General features: G+C 44.1%; 1 protein-coding gene across 2 annotated transcripts; it reads right to left on the bottom strand.

Annotated features, from left to right (window-relative positions):
- Positions 1–8587: 8587 nt before the first annotated feature.
- LOC146640002 (SMAD family member 6-like) lies at positions 8588–25072 on the bottom strand. Of its 2 annotated transcripts, XM_085357063.1 has the most exons (5): positions 23700–25072; positions 22004–22057; positions 21521–21598; positions 9064–9259; positions 8588–8997 (listed from the first exon to the last, which is right to left on the bottom strand). In XM_085357063.1, the coding sequence occupies exons 1-5, from the start codon at positions 24439–24441 to the stop codon at positions 8628–8630; spliced, it is 1440 nt and encodes a 479-aa protein (XP_085213189.1). In that variant the 5' UTR covers positions 24442–25072; the 3' UTR covers positions 8588–8627. The 2 variants fall into 2 exon arrangements, with proteins under 2 accessions (XP_085213189.1, XP_085213183.1); XM_085357057.1 differs by having other exon boundaries at positions 8588–9259.
- Positions 25073–26103: the final 1031 nt, after the last annotated feature.

The raw sequence follows: 26103 nt of genomic DNA, 5'->3' as shown, positions 1-26103 counted from the left end.
GAAGCTGGACCAGGCGACGCCGAAGCGGCCGCAGGTGGCGGCTGAACGGGCCCCTCGGACCCTCCAGCGGAGACGGGAGGCTGAACGGGCCCCTCGGACCCTCCAGCGGAGACGGGAGGCTGAACGGGCCCCTCGGACCCTCCAGCCGACGAGGCATGAGGCCGGTGTGGTTCTCCGGAACCACCAGCTGACGAGGAAGGCTGCTGGACGGGCTCCTCGGGCCCCCCAGCTGAAACAGGAGACAAAGGCCGGAGCGGTCCCTCGGACCCTCCAGCGGAAACAGGAAACGAAGGCCGGAGCGGTCCCTCGGACCCTCCAGCGGAAACAGGAAACGAAGGCCGGAGCGGTCCCTCGGACCCTCCAGCGGAAACAGGACACGAAGGCCGGAGCGGTCCCTCGGGTGGCTGCTTAAACTCCAGGGGTCCAGAATCAGCTGAGGACTGGGACCTAGCCTCTGGGGAAGCCCTGGAGCGGCAAACTGTGCCAAAGGCGGCTGAACTACAAAAAGCACCTTGAGGTAAAATTATACTTTCTCCCTGCATGGAGTGAGTGTGTGAGACCACTATTACTGGAGCCAGAGTTACGGGTAGCGGGGGCACTGGAGCTACTGGGGCCTGCGCTACAGGCGGCACTGGAGCTACTGGGGCCTGCGCTACAGGCGGCACTGGAGCTACTGGGGCCTGCGCTACAGGCGGCACTGGAGCTACTGGGGCCTGCGCTACAGGCGGCACTGGAGCTACTGGGGCCTGCGCTACAGGCGGCACTGGAGCTACTGGGGCCTGCGCTACAGGCGGCACTGGAGCTACTGGGGCCTGCGCTACAGGCGGCACTGGAGCTACTGGGGCCTGCGCTACAGGCGGCACTGGAGCTACTGGGGCCTGCGCTACAGGCGGCACTGGAGCTACTGGGGGAGGCTGCGGGGCAGCTAACCGAGCTGAGGGAGGCTGCGGGGCAGGTGACACTGGGAGCTGAGCTGCTGGAGACACAGGTGACGCTGGTGTACTGGGGTGAAGGCAACGAGGATGCAGTCCCTCTCTTAAGGGAGGATGGAATGATTTAGTGATAAGGCTTGATGGGAACAGATGCTGATGCTGAGAATACCAGGCAGCGAGGGCTTCCAGGAGGGTAGCTGACTCTACCGTGCCTGGACCGCCCATGCCAAACAGTTCGAAGCATATCCTGGCTCTCAGAGCTGTTATTAATTGTTTTAATCTGTTAATGTCCAAAAAACCAGCTGTGCAGAGGGTGGAAGACAAAAAGTTGTCAAAAAAGACCACCTGAAGGAGTCTCTTGGGGGTGTCCTCAGCGTGGATTACTTCCCGGCAGTAATTCCACAACTGCGCGAGATACTGAGACCGTGAGTCCGCAGGATCCATTTGATGGTTGCGTCGTTCTGTCATGGTTGGCTGTGTGGCAGGCGGGCAAGCAGGAGTGGTGGATCCAAAATGCAGGACTCAGACACAGAAGTTCAACTTAAAGCGCAGCTTTATTGCTGGAAAACCTCTTACTAACTAAACTCACCAAAGGACAAACAAAAACGCTGGTGGACTAAAACACTGAAGCAGAAATACTGAACTGGAACTAGAGCTGGAAACAAAACACTGGTAACACGGAGGCAAAACACACACAGCTTGTTGAGGGTACGACGCAACACTGACTCAGAGAAACACAGGGACTAAATACACTGGGAAGTAACGAGGAGAATGAGACACAGAAGGAGGGCACAGCTGGGGGAAATTAGAACTGATGAGACAAGCAAAGCAGGACACATTCACATAAGACACGGACCTACAAAGTAAAACAGGAAGGATCACACAGAGACGCGAACTTGACACAGTGGAGACAGCAACTAAGAAAAACAGAGACATAAACCATAAGGCAGAGGACTCTAAGAACCGAGAGACACAGAGGGGAACTCAAACATGCAGACACAGACTTACACAGAACAGAGGGGACACAGAGAAACATGAAGGGCAAGGGATCGAAACTAGAAACCATAGAAACTCACACCAAGTACAATAATACAAAAATCACAATGAACTAAAACGCTGGGTCAGGAGACCCAGGACCCTGACAATGGCCTGTATTTGTATAGCGCTTTACTAGTCCCTAAGGACCCCAAAGCGCTTTACACATCCAGTCACCCACCCATTCACACACTGGTGATGGCAGCTATATTGTAGCCATAGCTGCCCTGGGGCGCACTGACAGAGGCGAGGCTACCGGACACTGGTGCCACCGGGCCCTCTGACCACCATCAGTAGGCAACGGGTGAAGTGTCTTGCCCAAGGACACAACGACCGAGACTGTCCAAGCCGGGGCTCAAACCGGCAACCTTCCGATTACAAGGCGAACTCCCAACTCTTGAGCCACAATCGAAAATGTATCTCAACTCCTAAACGAGATACATGGATACAGACAGAACAAAGTTTTCCACCCACCCCTGTATCCATTATTTACTATTCCGATGTCCTGGCTAAACTGGGAGCCCTGATGCGAGTACAACGCATGTGAAATTAGAAAATGTGAAGTAGGACATACATTTTGGACTTTTAAGTCTTACAGCTTGTCCTACTGATAAAGACCTCCCCCATGGCCATCCACAATACACCAAAGTAATTAAATTACACATTTCTGTAATTTTATACATTTACTTCATACAGTTTAAAAAAAGAAATTTACTACAGCAGCATTTCTTTATCATGTAGAGAAACTAAGACAAACAGTGGATGTTGCTCTTCTTTGTCTTTGTCCAGCTGACATAAGATCAAAGTGTGCTGCGATAGATTATCAGATCGTGTTGTTAACCTTTTTGATTAAACTGCTGTTAAAATAGTTACCATTCAATATTACACCAACAAAACTGATACTGACTCACAGTTCAGAGCAACTGACCGCTGAGCTCTAACAAGCTGCAAGTATTGAATAACTCACAGCGATATCAGAGATATTAGAAGAAAGAAACATGACACTTGAGCAAGATAGCAAGATCGCGGCAGTCCCAACCCTGGTGCCAAAAGAAAAAAATAACACCTTTACAATAATCGAGCTAGGAAGCCTGTGAGCCCAGTCATGCTGCTGCACTGGCACTGCACAGGTTAGTAGTTTTGATGATGAGCATTACTGCACTGGAGAGGTAGGTGAGAGTAGGTATCATTTTTCTTGGATTAATTGCATCCACTGTGTCATTAAGTGAATTTAGCACGGCATTTGTTTGGTGCTCTAGTGAAGTAAGCAAGAGCACTGATCATGTTGGCAACATGAATGGAGTAGCACTCTGCACACGAGCAAACTATAATAGACTGGAAAAAACAAATGCTTTTAGAGGTCCAGCATGAGGGCAGCATGGTGGCATGGGCGTTAGCACTGTTGCCCCACAGCAGGAAAGCCCTGGGTTTAAATCTGCCTATCTGTCTGGAGTTTATATGTTCTACCCATGTTTGTGTGGGTTTTTTCTATAGGTAATCTGGCTTCCACCCTCTGTCTAGCTGAACTTAATTCTTGGTTCTCCTCCAATTTCCTTAAACTCAACAGCAATAAATCGGAACTTCTTCTGGTTGGCACTAAACGACTGCTATCCAGAATTAACAACTTCTCTCTCACCATCAATAACTCGCTGGTCCCTATCTCTCCCTCTGTGAAAAGCTTGGGTGTCATTCTCGATAGCACATTATCCTTTAACTCACATGTCAATAATATTACACGTGCAGCATATTTCCAACTCCGTAACATTAATCGCCTCCGCCCCTTCCTCACACCTCACGCCACTGCCATTCTCATCCATAATCTTGTTATCTCTAGAATTGACTACTGCAACTCATTATTATTTGGCCTTACACAAAAATCTATCAACAAGCTCCAACGTGTCCAGAACTCTGCTGCCCGTATTATTACTAGGACTTCTTCTACCCACCACATCTCCCCAATCCTGAAGCAACTTCACTGGCTCCCGGTTAAACTTCGCATCCATTTTAAAATAATTCTGTATACATTCAAGGCTATTCATTCTCTCTCTCCACCGTACCTCTCTGACTTATTACAGATGAAGCTCCCATCCCGCTGCCTCAGATCTTCATCTTCTCTTTCTCTCTCTGTTCCCTCTGCTCGTCTGATTACAATGGGAGGGAGGGCTTTTAGCTGCTCTGCCCCTCGACTTTGGAATTCCCTACCCCCGGACCTCAGAAATATTAGTTCATTCTCTCTTTTTAAGTCCACCCTCAAAACTCATCTGTTTAAAATTGCCTATCCTTAAATTTCTGTATGCTTTAACTTTTATCTTCTATTTTTATTATTGTGTATATTTCCAGTTTTTATCTGTTGTACAGTGTCCTTGGGTGCTTTGAAAGGCGCTATTTAAATAAAATGTATTATTAGGGACTTAGATCAATTGGTGGGAGTTTTAGCCTGAGTAGCTGTCTATTGCTCTGTGATAGGCTGGTACTGCGTGTCCCGCCTCTTGCCCAATGGATAAGCAGAAGAGGATAACTGGCTGGGTTTTGGAACAAAGTCAACAAATGTTTGAGCATCTTTTTAATCAGATTTCTCTGATGATTCTGCACCTGCATATTTTATTTCCTGATGACCGTGGATCTCGCTTTAGGGCTTTAAAATAAATGCCCAAATAAGTGCCTGAAGATGTTACCAACATAGCTGAAGAGTGGTGAGGCGAGCTTCTACTTCTGTTTAAAACATGTTTTTTTGTGACCCTTAATAAATGAAACATTACCTACATGAGACTCAAAGCTAAAAGGTAGACGGTGTTTGCAGTTAAGGAGCTCAAACTTATATGCATCCATTTGTCACTTATCTTGTTTGTAGCAAAAACAGAGAACGCCTTCCATTAATTACACATCCCTGATGTATTCATTAACATAATTATAACATGACAGTTCGTACAGGGATAATTATACAGTGAAGGGGTGGAGCTCAAGAGCCAGGGGCAGAATTAGCCCGTTTTTCTTCAGTTCACAGTGAGGTCAGCAGCCACCGCAGCCCCGAAGTCAAGGGCCAAAAGAAAAAAGAAAATACCATCCTCCGCTGCTCGCTGTGCATAGGATCCTTTCATTGTCTTCATGACTCTGAATCGGGACAAAGGAAAACAATTAGAACAGGAGGCTGTGCCTGGCTGTTTTCAGATGGGAAAACCAAAAAAGAGGTGGAAGAGAAACATGGTAGGTTTCTGGACTAGTCCTGCCAGCAGCAACTCTCCCACCCCAACCCCTGCACTGAATCCTTCCATTGTATCCAAACCACAAATCCCACACTTTGCCTGGAAAAGCAGAGAGGAGCCTTGACTGAAATATACATTGGAATTTTTTTTAGGAGGGGTGTATGGGAATGCCCAAAACTTTTACAAAGCCTTTATTCAGTTAAACAAATAAACGTTTAAAACTAAGATACTGTTACTGTGTTTTTGTGCTAAGATATCTATTTCAAACTTCCAACACTGGAGAAGTTTTTAAGTGGTGCGGTGCTTCTTCTTCTTCTTTTTCCTCAGGAGTGTTGCAACTTTGTAATCAACCCCTCTTTACTTTTCAGGCTAAAGTTAATTACAGGTTTCAGCAAGCAGCCTGAAGAGGTTCAGGGTCAAAACAAAAATGCCTGACTGCCTGAGCCGAGCGATGTCCCGCTGCTGCTTCTGCTTCTTCGACCGAAACTCGGGAAAGGTTATCGTTTTTTAACACCCTTCTGACGTATACGTTACTTTTTCATCTCACTTCTCCAGCTCTTTGACCTTTTCTCAGATATGAGTTTCCATAAATAATTGTGTTGTTGGAAGTCTCAAACAGGATGCCGTTACGCTATAAACACAAAACTTTCGCCTACCAGAGTCGGTTGGGGCCTGAGTGCCCTGCTGTGGTTTGTTGTGTAATCTCTCAGTTATGCACTTTATTTTCTTACCACTGGCACTGTGACGCCTTTCACTGTTTTCCATTGCTGCTGGTGCTTTCAAAGCGAGAAGATAGCTGAAACTTGGATATGATTTACACAGTCTGAACGCATTTTTAAAGAACATGTTGCGTATGTGTAATGGGACTGTATGTACGCATGGAGACGCACGATCTGATATCCTCGTGTCGGTGTTGGAGACATAACAAAACAAGCATTTCAGTATGGTTACAATGAGCCGAGGTACATTGATCCACCAGCTTTTTAGATCATTTACCATCTCTTTAGCAAATGGAGTTGGTTCACATGTCTCTGTATGATCTACAGCAACTAGAGCCTAGAGTTACTTGAATAAAGGTTTGGTGGATTTTCCATACTACCAAAAAGCAACTGTATTTACATTGCTCTGCCAAAGTCTTGAGCCACTGCTCATTTCTTTACATTTTTAAAGGAAAATGGGCAATTTATTAAAACATTTGCCAACATAACTGGAAATACAGTGTATAAGTAACATTTATTCAGGAACAGTTCTCGTGTTTCTTGAAGGACATTCAAAGCTCTTCTTTGGATGTTTCTGCCTTTTGTTCTGTTCTCTGTCAAGATGATCCCACACTGCTTCAATAATCTTGAGGTCCAGCTCTGGGGAGGCCAGTCCATGACTCATAGTGTTCCTCTGTGTGTTTTTCTATCCAGGTTCACTTTTACTGCATTGGCGGTGCGTTTGGGGTCCCTTCATGATTCCATCAACTTTCAAATGAAATGACAGAGCCTCCACAGTGTTTTTCAGATGGCTGTAGACGCTCACTGTTGTACCTCTCTCCTGACCTCCTTTGTACATATTGGTGATGAAATGAACCAGTCATTTTAGATTTGTATTCATTTCTATGAGGTCCTGTGTCAAGTTTTTGCTGGATTTTTCCCTGGTTGGACACAACAGTTACTGTTCATCTGCTGTTTTTAGGCCACTTCTTCTTTTGTCCTACACTTGTCCAGTTTCTGTAAGTTTTTAAGGACACACTGCACACCATGCTAAGATAAGTCAAGTTTTCAAGACATTTATAATCTGGACAAAATATAATATCTGCTGACAAATGAATGGAGTTTTAAACCACGGCAGCTAAAAGATCAGACATACAGTACAAATCACCAATCATTGGAGTGGGTACGTATCTGTCTTGATGCATGCTCAATCATCCAGGTAAGGAAATCCCAAAAGTTGATCTGGATGTAACGCTTTCAGGGGGAGAAACGTTTCGTCACTCATCCAAGTGACTTCTTCAGTCTCAGCTGACTGCAGGTTTCCCCAATCCTATAAACAGTACATTTACAGAATGACTGAAACTAGCCCACTGGCGAACAACGTGCTGTGAGATCAGTTTCTTGATCATTAATATGCAAATTTTCATGACCATTGATCAGCAACACTGATCAAAGAATCAACTTTTTGGGAGTGTGAACTATCTGTTCTGCTCTGGTTAAAAACAAACAAAAAAACAGACGAAATATCTGCCACTGTAAAATCTAATTAGTTCCCAGAACTTAAAAAAAAAAACTATGCAAAATCGTTGCCTCCAAAAAACGAAAACTTATATAAGGTTTATCTGGTATGCTTATACATTTATTAATAGTCCCCTTTTTCTTCTCAGCGGACTTCTCTATTGTGTTTGTGCATACTTACATTATTAGTATGATTACATTGTATGTGTTCAGCTTCCTCCATGAAAACAAGAAACTACAAACCTGGAATGTTTCTCCATTGTTAGCTTGCTGAGTTTTTAGCATCACTTGAAATGTATGCAGGAAGCAGACCTGTGGTTTTGAGGGCAAGACCTTTTGATGAGTTACTTACCATCGCGTGAAGACAGAAGCTGATGTGGAAGTCTCTTAAATGTCAATTGTTTCTAATATTCAACAGGGGGTGGAGGACTACCATGGCTCCGCAGAGAAGTCTGATGGTATTGAAGTCTATGGGATAATGACCTCATGCCAAAGCAGGGTGTGCATTAGGTTGGGCTACCTTGTAGTTAACAGTTCACATCGTATGAGTGTGGCGTGTCTTCAGTATGAAGGTCAGGTCCACAGCTCCTTCATCAGACCTCAATTCAAAACACCAAGATGGAAATGACAATGACTAACAAGCTCAGAGGCTTCAAGACAGAATTTTACTTACCAGTCGATGGTGTTTCAGTGGCTCTGTGCATCTTTTATGTAAAGTCGATTGCACTGAAGGAAGAGGCGTGCTTGTTTGGTTGTTGAGTTCAAACATTAACAACCTTTCTCAGGAATGAGTTACTCACCTTTAATGGATCCTATTAATGACAATGTTATAAACCTGCATGTGCATACAAGTCAAGCAAGCCAGCCAAAGCTCAGGTACAAGCACTCAAGAACATGACGGAAACATTCACTTCATACAAAGACTTTATTGACAATGTGTGTGTGGCATACTTTTCAATGGAATTGCTAAATCATGAGAGTTTCATATTTATGTTTGCGAAACAACGCTGAGAATCTGTAATGTATATATAGAGGCAAAAGTGCATATTCTTGTTCCTTTTTATTTTGTTCATGTACACATTACACTATACATAAATAATTGCATTGTAAAAATGACTCAAATATTTACAAGTATAATATATTTTATATAATATATAAATTTTATATTAAATCTAGGTAGATTACAATTAGGATACTGGACCAGGACGCTTCCTGTGAGTCTATGAGCGTGTGTGTGCGTGCTATCTGTGGTTATTGAGCAGCACCTCCAGCCAGCAGGGGCAGGAAGTGATGAACTGTCTGGAGTAGCAGGGCCCCCATCCTTTTGCAAAACTGATGCGAACACTGTGGGGGTCCCAGGGCCCCTCCTGGCTCTCGGGCTTTACGCTGTGCTCTGCCATCCAGCTGGAGCACTCATAATCGAACACCTTGAGAGAAAAGCCCGGCATCACCCTCTTCACGTTTAGCCTTCGAGCACTGGGCGGGTCCAGAGTGGGCGAGTGAACAAACACCGGGTGCTGGCTGCGATTGTACACCCAAACTCCGTCCGGCTCGCGACTCAGAACGATGCCGAAACCAATTTTACTGCGTATCTGCTGCACACTGCTGCTGCTGCTCCCTCCGTGCCTGTGATGTCCGTGATGACCTAACAAGCTGTGGCTCCCTGGGTCGTCACGCCGGCTATGGTAGGCGTTGGCTTGGAGTTGGCTAAGACAGAGGCCAGTGCCCTGAGGTAGGTCATAGAAGATGCTGAGTGAGGGCTCGTAGGCTGGATAAAGGCGACCCACGCGTGTGCGCTGCTCCCAGTAAGCAACACTACACCAGTGAGAGCGATGTCCGCCAGAGGTCACCGAGCCGATGGAGGTACCAGTGTCTGAAGAGGAAAGGAAAGGAAGTGAATGAGGTAATGGTCGTAGCAGTAAAGTGTATTTAATTTTTCTATCAGTGTGAGATGATATAAAAGACATTTTAGCTGCTGAGCACAAGTAAACAACATCAGAACATCATAAATGGATCTTTATATTGCTATCCCTGAAATCTGTTCTGACTCATCAATAAAAGGAATAATGGGAAGTAGCTATCAGTCGATCTACTTCACTTTTTAAGTTGATGGTCGTCAATTTGTGTGAACCTTGTGTGTTAAAATCTTGTTTAAGTACAACCTCTTCACTCAAAATATATCAGACTAACACAACTACAGCAGGTTTCACGCGGCCACAGAAAACATGCCTGTTTTGAAAGCAGGAAATCACTTTCTAGGAAGTGGAGAAAGGCTTTATTTTAGCACAGTTTGATGTGTGAAAATGCACCCACAGTTCATTAGACTGGACTTCTTCTGGAAATCTACATTGTAACTCACGATGCAACTTCCCGAGAAATGTTACCACACTTCGGGTCAATGCAGCCCGCAATTGCTGAATGGCGTGAATGGTTACAGCATACGGTTAAAAGGGGCTTACCTAAGTTACCACATCTCAGTACTATAGAACATTTATTTGCTTTGACTGAGCTCTAGAGGAAGGACCGTGATGATAGAGGGGACCATCTCAAATTCCTTGTGCTTCCTTGAATGCTGTTATTTTGTTTCTAGTTTGTCTTTCATGTAAAATTAGCATTCTCTGGATGTCCTAAATGCATCTCTTGGATTGTTTCCTCTTTTGTAACAATTAAAAAAAAGAACACATGGACATGAGTGTTGACCACGGTCTCCCTCCCCTGATAAATGATAAACAAAATGTCCCAATACTCGATGCTGTAAATGATTCACATCATTTTTATACCCATTCAGCTGCATGGATGCATGCTCTTCCCTTTAGTTAGTCGCCTGTTGCGGTATTTTGAAAAGGGGGTTAAAACTGTTAACTCCACTGACATCTCCTCACTGTCACCCTCTGCAAGCCTCTTTCAGGCCCGGAGTTAAAGAGGAGGTTTTAGAGCGGGGTGTCTGGGGTGGAAAGCATTCAGCTCTCTGTCAACCTAGCGCAAGCCCATGAACCCTTGACCCCCCAGCCCTCATGCTATCAGCTCACATTAACTCCCACACAGAGTGATGCCATTATTTTGCTCCAGAGACTCTATTGACACAGAAGATTTAAAGACCCATGTGCCTGTGGCCCCATTCCTTTCATATTCCAGCGAAAAAACCCTCGACTTCATTTACCAGGGGCCAAAATGGCGGCAGCCTTTCTCCCAATGGCGGGTTGCTTTAAAAGAAGAAAGTGAAACGAGGGCCGAGATCTTTTTTGTGTTTATGCCCCGGCCATTTTCATTTCAGGGGTTTCAGAGAAGAAGGGTTGGTAAATGTAGAAGAGATGTGAGTGGTTGCACACGAGCACAAACATACACAGAAAATGATGAGACAGGGCCTCACACATGCCCACGTACGCACACAAATTGAGCCCTCTGATCCAAACAGTATGACTGTAACACACACACACAAAATTGCACTTCTCATCTGAGGCCCACGTGTGTCATTAGTGAATTCCAGGCTGGCAACTCCTGCGGACTGCAGTTTTTACAGCTCTCCAATAAGAGAGCGGGCTGCACGGCTAGCTAGGATCTCTCTCTTTCTCCCACTCTATCTCTTCGTGGCTCGCTCACGCACACACAAACACACACTTTTACAAGCCATGCTCTTCCCTGTAATAAGGCAACGCAAACATGTCTGGGGAAACACAGGGAGACTTTATGAGCTCACGATCAACTTAATTCCCAAAGAAGACTTAAAACAAACTGGAACTTTTAAGGTTTTCTTTCAAAAGGCACGGCACACTTTAATTTCAATCATATGATGAATGATGGGGCAAATAATATGGTTTTAAAGGCTGGCTTTTTTACGTTTCAGACACCCTCAGTATTCATAGCTGGATAGTATATTGGAAATAGAAACATAAGAGGCAGCAGCTAGAAGACATGAGCACTCATAAGAATTTAGATCTCCTCCTGCTCTCTTTATTTATGGTCTCATGCACGCCTGAAGTGTGCTTGTGCAGACTTTATTAAATTTAAGAATGACTGACCTGCTGTAAAGTTCAAAACACTAGATCAAAATTTCCACCAGCATTTTGACAGCGAGGCATGTTTAATGTTTCTGGCAGAGTCCTCGGTGTCATCACGCTCGGCCTGGCTATCATCCAAGTAAAGGTGTAACCAGCTTGTGTGAGAACGATGAAGGAGGGAGGGAGGAGGAGGAGGGCAACTGACTTCTTCAATGGAATTTTTAAAGAGGGGTTGAAGCTGGAGGTTATCAGCATGTTTATATTCAACTGGAGGAAGTCAAAAAGCTGTGTGTGTGTGTGTCTGTGGGACTTTGTTGGTGTGCATGCATGCCCGCATCTGTACGTGGGCTGGCAGCAATTACAAAGTCCTGCAAGCATTTAAGCCAACCTCTATTTAACAGCCCTGTTTACCAATTAGATAAGTAGCTTTTGTTATTTCATTTCAAAATCGCTGTCTCTTAGTGCCAATCTCACCGAGACGCCCACTGAACTTTAGGGGTTGAACAAAGGTGGGAATATACACGACAACAAGCTGCAACTTTACTGCACAAACAAAGTAAAAGGCAGTGGCAATCAAAGTTCAGAGGTCAGACAGTCAGTTTCCTGCCGGATGCTCACAGATTGTTAAACCTGGACTTCAAACGAGGACGCCAGCACTCATCTTTTATCTCACATTTCCGCATCTCTCTGTTTTCCCTCCTGTAACAATGTTGGGAATATGATGTGACGCTCCCTCAGCAGACAAAATGATGCATAAAAGCTTAATTGGTTATGAACATATTTTGGGTCTTGCATATGTGAAGCAAACACGCTAATAAGCTGGCTGTTTACATGTCTATAGCTGTAAAGCTACTTTAACTTCCTCCAAACTTCCTGCTTTGTTTTCTCTTACTCCAGTCTGAACAGTGGAGGCTTCCTCCTCCAAACTGTAACCTGGAGAGAAGAGAGGAATAAAGCTGTGCAGGAAAAGACGGAGGAGTAAAAAAGAGAGAGACAGAGGAAAAGGGAGACTGGGTAGACTGAAAGAGGGAGCGGGGGAACGAGAGGGAGCGAGAACCTGCCAAGCATAACCAGCATCCAAGGAAAAAATGAAGAGAGAGAAAGAGACTGTGAGAAAGAGAGGGAGGGAGGGAGACCCTCGTCTTTCATCCAGTGCCAAGGATTAGATTCCCCTCCAGTTATTAGACTCTTCCACTGTGCTGAAAGAAGTGGGTGGGTTGGGAAGGGGGCGGGCAGGGATGAGGAGGGAGTGTGAGGGGGACAGAGGGACGAGAAGGGAGGATAGAATTTATCTACTGACCATCGTCGGTTGCCTTTAAAATGCTTTGTTTTGATTCAACTTAATGCCAAAGATCCTAAAAGAGTAGAAATAAAATCAAATAAGGTGGGGGAAAAACAGAGAAAAAGTGAGAGGGAGAAAGAGAGAGAGACACCCCTCCCTGCCTACAAATGGTAGATTCTATGTTGTTTGAGACAACTATCATTACAGGGAAAAAACTTCAATCCAGCAAGCCACATTTAAGCTGGCGTCTCGACTATCTCTACCATCAGCGGGCTGCCTTATCGCCAGACGTGGCCTTTACAGTCGAACACAGTGGGGCTCTTGCTCACACACGCGCACAAACACGCATTCCTGCACACACACACTCATTCCTTCTCCCTCTTTTTTTTTCCATTGTGAAGTGGATCTGTGTGATGGAGCGGTGTGTGACTGGAGATGTCTCGTGTTTAACGGCACAAGAGACACAAACCTGGCCTCGCCAGCTGGAGACGTCCTTTGGACCGACCCGACTGAGCTGAAGTAAAGTTACAGTGTGTCCCTGTAAAATTCCTAGGGAGAAGTGCTCGGAGGCGGTTTAGAAAGGAAGAGCGAAAGTAACGAGCTTCCTGCATTTCTGCTGCTACTTCAAAGTGCCAAACAACTCGAGCCAAGGAATGTCTCAGGTTTTGCATACAACTCGCATCCTGGACAACTCCACTGTCGCGTTTATGCCATCACCTTGGCCATAAAAAAAAAAATTGTGAAAGTAAATGGCTTACACACAGTTGGCTTTGCAAGATGATCTCATCTGTGGTCAGTTTTTACCTTTTTATTCCCATTGTGCTTCTCCTATACATGCAACTGTGCGTGCACCTACAGAGCCACCAGAGATACATACGCAGGTGTCATCACCACTAAAGACTTAGAGTCTTAAATCTGGCTTGCTTAAGACAATGCATAGTTTAAAGTGCACAAATGACTCAAAGAAAGATGATTAACGTCTGAACGGAGGCACGAAAAGCAGACGCAGGGCTGCTTCAGAGCTCGGTAGTTGACAACTCTCCCCTCCCAACACATTCCTGGACAGGCCCTCTTCCTCAACACTTCCTCCCCCCCACCCACCCTCCCCTCAGCCAGTCACAGGGGTCAAGTTGACAAGTCTCTCATTGAGCCTCACGTGGTCCGACTATATGGCCTTCACTCCTCACAACATAATTACACGCGTTTATTGGTGGAATAGATCCATTTGTTCCACTATGAAGAATTAGTTATGGAATTCCACTAAAATGTAATTTGGGAGAATTATCAGAATGTGAAACTCCAGCTCAGACGTGCACGCGGGAGTGTGGACCGAAAGCGAGGTGACACGAGGGCCTGCAGTCGTTTAGCGGAGGGCGACGTGTGCAAGAGCACATTTACTATTTCTCGTCATTCGGTCATCAAAATCAAATGATGACAAATGCTGTCAAAAGTGATTTCCAAAGCGGGGTGAACAGGCGGCTACAAGTCCTGAAAATACCTACAAATATTAATTAACGTGCGTCTTAGCTCAGGGTTGCCTTTGGAGCTCACGGTGCTGCCAACAGTTTCTTACATTTCATAGAGTCAGAGTCTGTCGACATCTGCAAAGAATCTTTAGGTTCAGCAGCATGGCAGGATTCCATTAAAAGCCAAATTGCGAGTTGGCAAAAACTCTGAGGGAACAACGGAAAGCCACAGCCAGTCCTGTAATTTAAACCTTATTTTAAATTGTGATTGCCTGACAACATGGGCTGAAAGAGAGGAGAGCAAGACTACGAGAGCAAAAAGCAAGCAGAAGAACTGTGGAGAAGCAACAGCAGAGATGGATCTTCAGTAAGGGCAGGAAGGGAGCAAGAGCAGAAGAGATAATGAAAGCGAGGAGAAAAGGTTTTTGTGAACAATGAAACAACAACCTTTGCTTAATCACCAGGATGGCTACAAATATGTAACGTCTTCTTAGTGTATGAACTTGGAAGCCTGCTGATTCACTTTGCTTCATTTAGAAATGTCTGCGAGATGCATCTGCACACGGCGTTTAAACATATGCACACTACTGCCGCATCTATCATAATGAAAAAGAAAATCAAGAAAACACAACCCGCTCAAGCAATCTATTCTAGGCGCAGGGACCTCAGATGCTCACATACGCTATAATTCATGTTGGCTGCTTTTGGGGGGCATCTTCGCCCCAACAGGCGATGTGACACACGTGACGTGTCAAAACTAGAGCTTCGGACACTCAGTGAGTACAGATTTTACAGCTTTTTGATTACATTTGAGACAGAGCCAGAAGAAATGAAATCTTTTTTAAAAGTTGGAAAGTATTAAACCCCTCTATTTTTTTTCTATAGGGAAATAAAATAAGGGAACCTGGAGGGTTTGGTAAGTGTGGCTGACATGTTCTGGGTCTGCTATCAGAAAGTCCATCTATACAAAGCATTAACCCTTTATAGCCCTATATATATATATATATATATATATATATATATATATATATATATATATATATACAAGAATTTCACTCGCATGTGCTGTACCAATGTACCTGCACATGTGATGTGACAATAAAAAGTGATTTGATTTGATTTGATTTGATATATATATTTTTTTTTCTGTTGCTTTTTAAGATTTGTTTGCTATCCTGAAAAATCTGAAATCTAACTTTACTCTTATTTGTTACTTTTCTTTCAGATGTTAACCTGGTCTGTGCTTTGGTTTAAGCCACAAAAGGGCAAAGTTATAGGAAGAGCACTGCAGAATTAAACTGCAAAATAAAAACCATGAAAAGTTTAATAATGGTGCTCTCCAACTGAGAGAAATGCCACATCCAGAACTTGTCAGCTCTTCCAGATATTCCCTTCACTGCTGTATTTTCTCTGGGAGCAGGGCTGTAATAACATGGCATTCAGTCCAAAATGTGTTAAAAAAAAAGAAAAAAAAGGTCACAAACACAATAAACTGAGCGAGTTGTGTGCTGCGTCCTCACCCATGCGGCTGCTTGTAGTGAAAAAGAGGCGCAGTGGAAAATATTTGAGGAAATGGCAAATGGTTAATGGGCCGGCACTTGATGTTGAATTCCATAGTCTAATGTGTCTCAGTCAGGCATAGGAGCAAGTGCTGTACGCGTGCCAGCAAACAGACTGGAGATTCAGGTCACCGGGAGGACCCATTCAGGCGGAGGCAGAGGGATTCTCACCGGACACGGCAGAATGCGGGTGTTTATTTTGTGTCTTTGAACAATTCATCAAGCATCTGAAAGTGATAACATTTTTTGTTTTGTTTAATCTAGGTATCTAATTTAATATTCTACTTCTGAGAGTAAAGCCTTTACTTGAGAGCAGCATCGCTTTGGTGGGCGAATTCCCCAAAACCTTCTGAGCTAAACGTAGCATGGGAGCACTGTCAAAACTCTTAAAACTGCCTGCTTCCAAACTTCCAAGAATGTCAGTTCCACTCCACGTTTCTTAAGTATTAACGGCGATATGTTCAAACATGTATCACATGTCACTCCCAAGAGTCAGACCCCCTCCTCCCCTTATCCCCCACCTACTCCTTTTACTCGGAGACCCCGCTCCCCCTCACCTTCCCAATTTCCCAACATTCCTAGGCCGTGCCACATCAGTCAAAGGGCCAATTCATGGGGTTAATGCTGCTGTGAGTGCAGACAGGGCTTTGAGACAGGATGTTTGGCTGATACCTCGCTCTGCTTAACCAAACAAGCCCCCAAAATATGATTACTGAGGGCAAAAAGGGACCAGTCCTCTTGTCTTACCTCATTTCATCCAGGCCATACTAATGTCCTCTAAGTATCATTGCCTTACTTGTTTCCACATGTTCAAAAGCCAAGGGGCTAATGACAAGAAGACGAGCAAATGTTTGACATGCACAAGAATGTCATATGGTGAAAGATGGCAAAGAAATCACAAACTCTTGGCACTGTTTAGCTACACTCTCAGTTGCGTCAAATGTACATGAATCTGCATATGGCACACTTGACAATGTGGTGAGTAACATACACAGTGCTCACTGAAATGCTAGTAAAACGAGCTTGTTATACTCATTACACACCAGGAGGACAAGAAAGCAGCTGAAACACAACATCTATGCCAAAAATATAACATTTATCCCAAGGCTGAATGTAAGTATTTACATTTTATGATACATTTTATGTTACGTGCTGAAAATGTGAGTAAGATGCATCTGCACGCAGTGTTTAAACATGCGCGTGAAGCAGCACGAAATAAACTAAAGAAAGAGTCGACAACAGTCAGCCTAAATAAAATTATGAGAATTGAGATAATCGCAAATTCAGTTAATTTCAATTCAATTGTATCTATATAGCACAAAATCACACCAACAGTCTCCTTAAGGTACGTCATATTGTAGGGTAAAGACTCTACAATAAGACAGAGAAAAACCCAACAATCAAACAGTCTCCTCTGACCAAGCACTTGGCGACAGTGGGGAGGAAAAATACATTTGTTTGTATTTTAACTTACTAATAAAGGTTTTCCAAATGAGCTACACCTATAAAATCCTTACTTTTTTTGGCTATGTGATGGTGTGATGACAGGGGACCGCTTATTAATAATATGAAACCTCATTCTGCAATTCTGCATGACTTTAGTGCATCAGAATTAGCTGCTAACACCATATGCTAGAGTTTATGTGCTAGAGTCAACATGGTAACAGTTAGCATGTTGTTACGCTGCGAGTTTTAACATGATGGCCAGAAACTGTCTTGATGTCATCTGATTCGTGTTTGGATGGGAATGTCACTTAGCTCTGTTTTTATCCAGTAAATGGCACATCCTGACTGCTGATTGACGCCGGAGAAGCTACACTCAGCTCTCTATTTATTGCCTTTCTCAGTATTTAAAAAGTATTTAAAATTCGATGTATGGAAATCTGCAACTAGTGTTGGGATTATCATAGTTATACAATTATATTACACCATGAATTAAATTTAATCAGATGCATTTACCTTTGGCGAGAAAAATGAAACTCTTTGTACAGCGTTACTACATTAGAGTTTACAAAAGACTTACATACAGTGCAGGAGCACATTTTATTTTTGTTTTTAAACTAAAGCCAGACAACAAATGTGTTCCAACTAATTTGCAACACCATCAAGTGTAGGTCTTTGTTTCTAGATGTACTACATTAGTTTGGGAGTATACGTTTAACTGCTTCCCCCCTCAGATAGATTTATTGTTTTCCAGTTTTACAAGAAAAGGATGGATGCATTGTGAAATCAGCACTTTTAAACAAACCACAAACAGAACTCATTGCCCAGGGTTCTCACATACAACAGCGAAGATTACGACAATAATGTACAATCAGCCCTCTGTTATCGAGACCTTTCAAAAAAAATTGTTTTTTTAACTGCTACAGTAATTCAAATAAGTTATACGTTTAAATTTTGATAGCTGTTTTTGATTAGCCGCTCATCTTGCCTATGAAACCAATGAGCACTGCTCTAAGAAACCATGAATCTGTCCAGCCAACTATGCCAAAGCAGGTAACCATCAGGTACCAAGTCTATTATTGTTAGAAATCAAACAATATTTTTTCCCTGAAATCAGAAAAGGCTCTAACATTTCTGTGCAGATGCTGTCAATACTAAATTCCTCCATATCAAACTTTAGAACACAGCTACAGCTTGTAGAAGCTAACCTGTACAGCTGACACAAATGTGCTAATGTAATCGGGTCATAAATTACATATTGTTATAATTACATAAAATGTGTTCGAAACCCCAAACTGTTCCTGGTATATCTGACTTTTAGGACTTCCAAGCCTGTAGTTATCTTCATTATTCTTATCCTTTTCTTCTTCTTTGGTGCAACCCTATAAATTTGGGGTACCCCTTTGGGCTTTTCCCCTTTTCTTCAATTCCCCTGTGGGAGAGGTCAGTTTCATTTCTTTTCCAACACTAATTATATTTTTATCCACCCTGATGTTTCTGATTGTGTGTTTTTGGTTCATTATTGTCATAATTACGCCTGTCTTTTTTAGATGCTGTGAATATGTGGTACGTGTGTGCGGCGTATGTGTATAGGCAATGCTAATGCTAGCATGAACAGATAAGCCTTGCTAGCTTGTTAGTTGGCGTGGGTTGAGCTAACTCTCGTCCTATTTATATTTGGTTATAGGAGCTGAAGTGGGCACGTTTTTTACTTGGAGGTCTTTCAGTGTCAGACACAATGCAGGAACAGACCGGTTACACTACCACCTTAACTTTTAATGTCAGCTCAGGCTAATAAGACCTCTTTGTTTTTTAGTTTGACCCATTGGCTATGCTAAGTGGAAGCCATTTATTAGTCTCATCCACATTAGGACCAAATTTCATTACGTTTCCAAACTGACAGCCACAACACTGTCCGTGCGTGAAAAAGCAAATTTCATTCCAAGCTACAAGAGAAAAACTTACAGTCAGAAGAATCAGAGAAAAGCCAGCACACACCTTCAAGTACAGTACTCAGCAGGCCTGTTCAGTTATACATCGATTTTAAAGGTACAAAGAGGAAAAATCCCCTCCAACAAATCGCGTGATTGGTGAAAGCGTGTGTGTGTGTTTGCCCTGATAGAACCCCTATGCGAGTATTTTGAGACGATCTTATCACCGAGTCAGACAGAAATTCCTCCCTGTCTCTCTCCCTGTCATACACACACAACACACACAAGCAGCTGAACGGCACATTTCGTTGGAGTCACAGGGGGACGATCCCAGCAGATATAAGTCTACTAAACCTCCAGCAGAAACACTCTTTTTCAAGGCAGATCTGTTTGTTGTGGTTTAAAGGGAACGTTAACTGATTGAATGATAAAAGAGGCCAGGGCAAAGGTATGTATGGACCACACCCTGCTGTTGCACTTTTTTTTAAAGCTGTGAGTACACAGCTGGTTTTTAAAGGAATGAAAAAAGATGCTAAAGTGCCAAAGCACATGTCCAATGCTTGTTTTTGTCCTAAAAAAAACACTGCAAGCTTTAGATGATATGCCAAAGGATTACCTGCACAATAAAAGAGATTAATTTGCACTCTTGAAAGATCTTACCAACATCAAGGGGTTTTTTCGGGGGGAGGTTGTGACAGCTACGCTCATTCTGATACATGTTTAAGTAGGCTTCGCGTTCAGCTCACTTCCTGTTATTCACCCAGCTTGTAGCTCAAAACAGGAGTCCTCTAACCTGTCAGAGCTAACAACAAAAGCTACATGCAGATTTCTTGGCTGCCTCTGTTTACCCAAGTCTCACTCCTACTCATGCCTCTTGGCCTCCGCTCTGGTTCTCGGCTCCAGAGTGCTGGGGTGGGGGGCAGGGGATCAGAGACCACACACACACACACACACACACACACACACACACACACACACACACACACACACACACAAGCTAACTTGTCTATACACTCGACACACCACATGTTGTAAGGAAGCTGATACACTTCCATTCATATAGACAGGCAAACAATAGATGGTTCCCCCTCACTCATTACTCAGAAAGTCAAAAACTTGACATTTGATGAACTTCTGACCGAGTGTGGATGATTTGGGACACAGTCTGCTAAAATAAGTACACTTTCACAAATCAGATAAATTGTTTGAACTCAGAAAGTGTGCAGTGACTGTTAGTCATTGATAAACAACTGTGGATGACTTCTCCAAAACTATCCAAAAAGCAATCTTACACATTCATGATGGTGTTCAACAGAAAACTGATTTGTAGGGTGAATGCAGGTGGACAGTTTATATTATTTGCAATTAAAGCATCTTCTTGCTCGCATTTCAGCTCAAACTCTTCTGAGAGGGGTGACGTGTGCTTTGGGAGGACTGCCGACCTCAGTATTGCTAAAAAAGCTGGCTAAGGCTCTGCCCCTGGAAAACGCGCATAACAACTCAATATACTGCTTCTGCTTCCAACATCAACTTTAACTAAAGGTCTCCAGTTAACTTCTGGGCACAACAACCCCCTCCTCCAAAAAGAAAATCCTCAGTGACTCCTCATAAAGGTCAACGATACCATGGCTACACTACGCAGACTTCATAGGTTGCCCATTCACCTTTCAACACCGTCCACAAGCGAGCTCGGGGAGGCTTGATCGAGTAGGTTTGTGGGTTTCTTCTAACACTGTGAGGACCTCTCCACCCGACCCCAGCACGTAAACAAATAAAGCTCCAGTTTCATCATCTAGAGGGGGCTGTTTCCTGTCCAAAGCAGCCCTGAGCCCCTTCTCCCCCTTTACCGCATACACACACGCGCGTCCGCACACACACACAGAGCTCTACATCGCCGCCTCATCAGAGCCGCTCGGCTCCCCCGCCCCCAAAGTGCCAGCCTCTTTCCACTGCTCAATTGCAGAGAGGAATGAAGGGATTTGAGGGAAGAAAGAGGGAAAGAGGGGGATGGGTGGTTAGAGAGGCAAAAGGGGATTGAGAGTATGCACAGGGATCTTATTGCAGCTTCGTCGCAGTGAAATATTTTGCTGTGCAGAAAGCATAGACGGGGGAAAGAGAGACAGAAAGCCTACACTGCTGTGGCATCTAGATAGCGAGACCCCAGACCCCCACCGAGCCCTCCGTGCCTCTCTGACAATAGAAGCTTTATGCAGCGGAGTTTTCTGTTGCCTTTGCGGCCTTTGAAAACAGGGGAAAAGCACAACATAACACCACCAGCAAATATAATTTGGCTTTTATGTAAACATTCAGACGGGATGCCTGTCTCAAAAACTTTTTCCCCATTTGTGCTTCCAAACTTCATTGTGAGAACTTTTCCTTTCTTCAGAATCAGCTTTCTTCACCATGCACTGCAGGAAAAGCAAAAAAGCCAGCAGTTATTATGCAAGTTACTCACCTGTGTAGTCTCTTGGCATATTGAGAGGCGGATTGGAGAAGAGGGGTGGCGCAGTTTCAGTGTAAGACAGAGATGAGTCTGGGAAATGTAAGAAAAAGCAAAGGCATACAGGAGAAGTGTGAGATCCAGGTTAATTTTTTTCCCCCAACTATGATTTTGGTAATCAAGCACTCCTTGAATCCTTTATCAAACAATAAAAATCTTCTCGTCATTAAAGCTCAAGCTTCGCTGATTGTTAGACTGTCGATAGGACACCTTGGACTTTCTTTGACAGTGCACAAAATGATTAATCAATCCGTTAATCTGAAAGCATAATTGTCAGATCAATGAAACAGGGGACTGTTTTATCATAACACAACACCATCATGTGTCTCTTTCAGCACAAGTGTCTTATATCAAATAAAGTCTGTATTTTCAGATGAAAGATATAATGAACTCCTTTCCTACTTTGTTTTGTGGTGGCCATTTTTTTTCCAAACTCACCCAGTGGCTTGTGTTCATCTGAACGGGACAGAGAGTATGGAGGTGGAGGTGATTCTGTAAGAACAGCCAAAAAACATGAGGTTAAACTAAAGGTTCAATGAAGACTGCCACGCACAGTATGCACGGTTAGTTCATTACTGTTTTATTAATCATATCGTAAAGATGCATGAAGTCCACGAGGTTTTACGAGATGCACAATTATGCAAGGAGGCACACAAGAATGTAACATGTCGAACTCTGTCTGTCAGTTCAAAATTGAAGACATTTTGCTTAACACCCCCCCCCCCCTAAACAGAAAAAAAAATCTAGAGCCTACACTCACATAAAAAGTATTTTCTCCTCAGGGAAGTCTTTAAACATACCTGTTGTTATATCAAATGGTAACACATGCAAGACCTGAATGCAGCACTGCAGATCAACTTTACACTGTGTTATTTTTCATGGGAAAATATGTTCATAAGGCTGTGTGTGTCTGTAATTTCACTTTGTATCGACATACCTTCTACCCTAGATCAAGGAAAAAACTTAAAGCGTGGGGAATATTTGCACAGCTCATATCTTGGAATTCCTTTGGAGCTTTTTAAATAAATATGCTTAATCAACACGAGTCACATTGCATCAGACCCCCAGTTAAGTATTTCACCCTAGACAATATATTTGCGTCTTTATCTGATGCACTTTTAAAAGCCTTTGCTTCGTTTTTACCCCCTGTTACTTCTTCATTATCTTTCCGTTCTTTCATACAAGCTCTCATTATGACTTTTGTGTTAAAGCGGCTTTGAAAGCTCCATAATTCTGCTGCTGCTGGAATAAATCCTTCACTCCAAAGTGGACACAAGTTTGTGGCTGCGGCCCCTTTAAGAGCAGAGCCAGTAATTGCCGGAGTCCTCAGTCAGTCAGATACCCAGCGAGTCAGTCTGGCGCCAGCACTATGCAAACTGTATATTATCGGCACTCCTTAACCTAAATAACAAGAGGAGGACCTCCTTGTCAGAGGAAAAAGAGCCTAAGTGCAACTTGAGTGCGACCTCCATTTGGATGATGTGAGAAGCGCCAGAGTTTTTGCGAAAATTGAAATAAGCGTGTAACGTAATTGGAATGTGCAGAAGGACCAAAGTAATGGTTGCCCAAAGTTAAAAAAAAAAAAAGAGTTATGAATAGACCATAAACCTGTAAGACAGACGATAAAACACTAGAAGAAAAAACAGACTCGCACTGTCAGCTGGAAGTGCAGCCAGTTAGACGCCTGCAAATGCATGATGAGTTCATCTGTAATAACTGCAGGAAAAGAAATGCTCGACACTTTAACAATACTGACTTTCTTCTTCAGCTGCAGGCCTCAGGCGAGCGATACATATTTGTTGGAATTCCCCATTATATTATGCTATTCGTTATACTGTAGTTATACAGGTCATCAATCTTTATATAGCATTAAATACACTTTTTTTTATTTGCATGAGACTAACTTTCTGCAAGGCCTATCAGCTTGGAGGGGATTCTGGGGGGAGACCAGGGGCCCTCGTGAAGGTGTGTGTGATGGTTTCAGATAACTCAATCTCGAGGTTGGAATATTGGTGGATATTTCGGTGTTTAAGGCATTTATAATGGTCTTTTCTAAGGGATGATGTCTGATTAATGAGTTTGATCGATGTTCTCTGATTCCACAACCCCTATCTTCCGGTGTCAGTGTCCTTACCTGGCCCGCATAAGCGGCTGTAGTGATGAGGATTGCAGCACACCTTTGCGCTGTCCACCGCACCGAAGCTCTGGCAGTGGCACAGCGATTTGAGTCGCGCTGAGAGCGGCAGGTCGCCCCAGCGGAACAGCTTACAAAGGAGATAGTATGGAGAGATGTGATGAGCACCGAGCCGCAGCTCAGTATTCGGCACCATAACGCACTCGCCGGGTATCCCTCCTTTGGTCTCCACAGCCTTCACCAAGGCGTCCAGAGACCTCTCCTTGAGTCTCTTCAAAAAAGCGTGAGCGGTGCTCGCAAGGTCCTCCTCCAGAACCCCACGCCTCGGTGCGCACTGACAGGGGCCAGCTCCGTCTTTTCTCGCGGCCCAGTAAGAGCTCCGAGGTCTGAAATCCCATTCCCCAAACAAACAACACGTCACCGTCCTGCTGTCGCTCTCCTGTCCTCGCCGGGAGCCTCTGTGCTCCGGGACGCACATGGCACCCCGGTCATCGTCGGGCTGTTCCTCGTCCTCTCTCTCCGCGCCCTCTGTCAGGTCTCCAGCCTCCCCCGTGAGTCCCGGAGCCGTGTCGGTGTGTGTCATCGACCGCTGCTCGTGTCTGTGGAGCTTACCCGAGTGTCTGCCCCACTCACCGTTCCGCTCTCCTTCACCTCGTCTGCTTCCATCCCGCCCGTCGCTCTCGGTGACCACACGGCTTCTCCAGAGTCGCCGTACAAGACCTGGGCGTCTCGACTTGAACATACGATAACCTAAACAGTTTCGGATGAGTCCCGTCGGTCCCGTCCGCTTCTCGGGAGATGCCACATCGATTTACACTCGACGCACAAGACCGTGAGTTTGTGCACGGTGCGCACAGCGTGCGCAGCCGGTGGTCACCGTTTCCAGGCTTCCTCGCAGCATTAGAAGGTAATGATCAATCACGCATCGCGTTAAACATCACCGAACATCTGATGAGGGAGAAGGCTACATGCAGTCACTGCTCAGTGACCTGCTGTCGCCAACTCAATTAAGCCACTTCTTTCGCCTGCCCTCTCACAAAGCCGTTAACTCCCCGACACTCTGAAGGTCCCACACACAATTCACAGAACATAGTCAGACCGCCCAAAGGGCCAGGATCAGCTTACATGAACAGAAAGACCATCACAATCAGAAACTCAGAACTTTTCCAGACTTTCCAGACTAGAGCCTCTTCGATCCCTTCGTGGTTCCTTGGCTTCGAAAAATAAATCCTTGCAACACTAAAATCTCGGTTTCTGTAGCTGTGTGGGATGCAGGAACTCCGCGTCAGTGTCCCGGGACAAAGCAGAGATGATCGGACACTCCGGTGCCAAACTCCAGGACGGAATCCGTGCTGAGAAGTTGTTTTAAAGAGAGCTGGAATTACTCCACTCTCCACTCCCCTGCAGGAACTTTTCGGACGCACACACACAAACACACGCGTTCACACGTGCACACACGCTCCCGCAAACACACACGGACACAAGCTTCAGTCAAGTCAAACGGAATAAAACCTGGATTATCCAATGGTAACTTTTCAAAATAAAACATACAGCAGTTAAAACGAGAAAGTTGGGGGGGGGGGGGGGGGGGGGGGATCCAAAAGCGTTTATCCACACTGTAGAGTGAGAAAGGCCAAATCCACTGCCACGGATAAGGTTTAAAAAGCGTGTCGTAGGTAAACAGAATTTTCTGTAAAACTTCCTGAAAGTAACTTGGGAGTTTTTCTTTCTTTCTTGTTTTCATTAAAGAATGCCATTATACATTTAATAGTATTATTTTTGATTGTTTGCTCTTGTGTAGACACATTTCTGGACATATATGTGCACAAATATTTGTGTCCTTTTATATTTATATGTATATTTACATTTATATCTACACCTATATCTCTATACTTATCTTAATATTTATCTGTTAATATCTCTGTTTCTACACTTCCTTTTATATGAGTGTTTGACGTTTGTTGTATATATCTTCAACTCAATTTCCTACTGGGATTAAAAGTCTCTCTGATTCTGATTCTAAAAGATACAATTTTCCGGAACTTTTACGCTTTTATTTTGAAACCAAAGTCACAGCGCCTTGGTTTTCGTTTGGTGTTGACTCTCTCTCTTTCTCTCTCTCTCTCGGGGCCCCAGAGGAAAGCTCTGGTGCCATTGGTTGATTCCCGCCATCATGTGCCAGTCTAGACACTTTGGCGGCTGGGAGCCGCAATGATTGTTGCGCAAACACGGTTTCAAGTTTCTTAACTCTTAAAGACGCAACATCCTGCTCTCCTCTGCTCAGTCCTGAGCAGAGACCAAGCAAGAGAAATAGGGTTAACAAGAGTAAGTATTAGCTAATATTAATACATTATTAGTAACATATAGATGACTGTGTGTTTGTATTTATTTATTCATTTATTGT

Source organism: Diplotaxodon limnothrissa, linkage group LG1 (genome assembly GCF_057381915.1).
Source record: "Diplotaxodon limnothrissa isolate DT_005_m linkage group LG1, D_limnothrissa_male_GT1.1, whole genome shotgun sequence".
In the NCBI taxonomy this organism is placed as follows: Eukaryota; Metazoa; Chordata; class Actinopteri; order Cichliformes; family Cichlidae; genus Diplotaxodon; species Diplotaxodon limnothrissa.
Note: the sequence above shows the minus strand (reverse complement) of the source record. Positions and strands in the feature narration are given on the sequence as shown.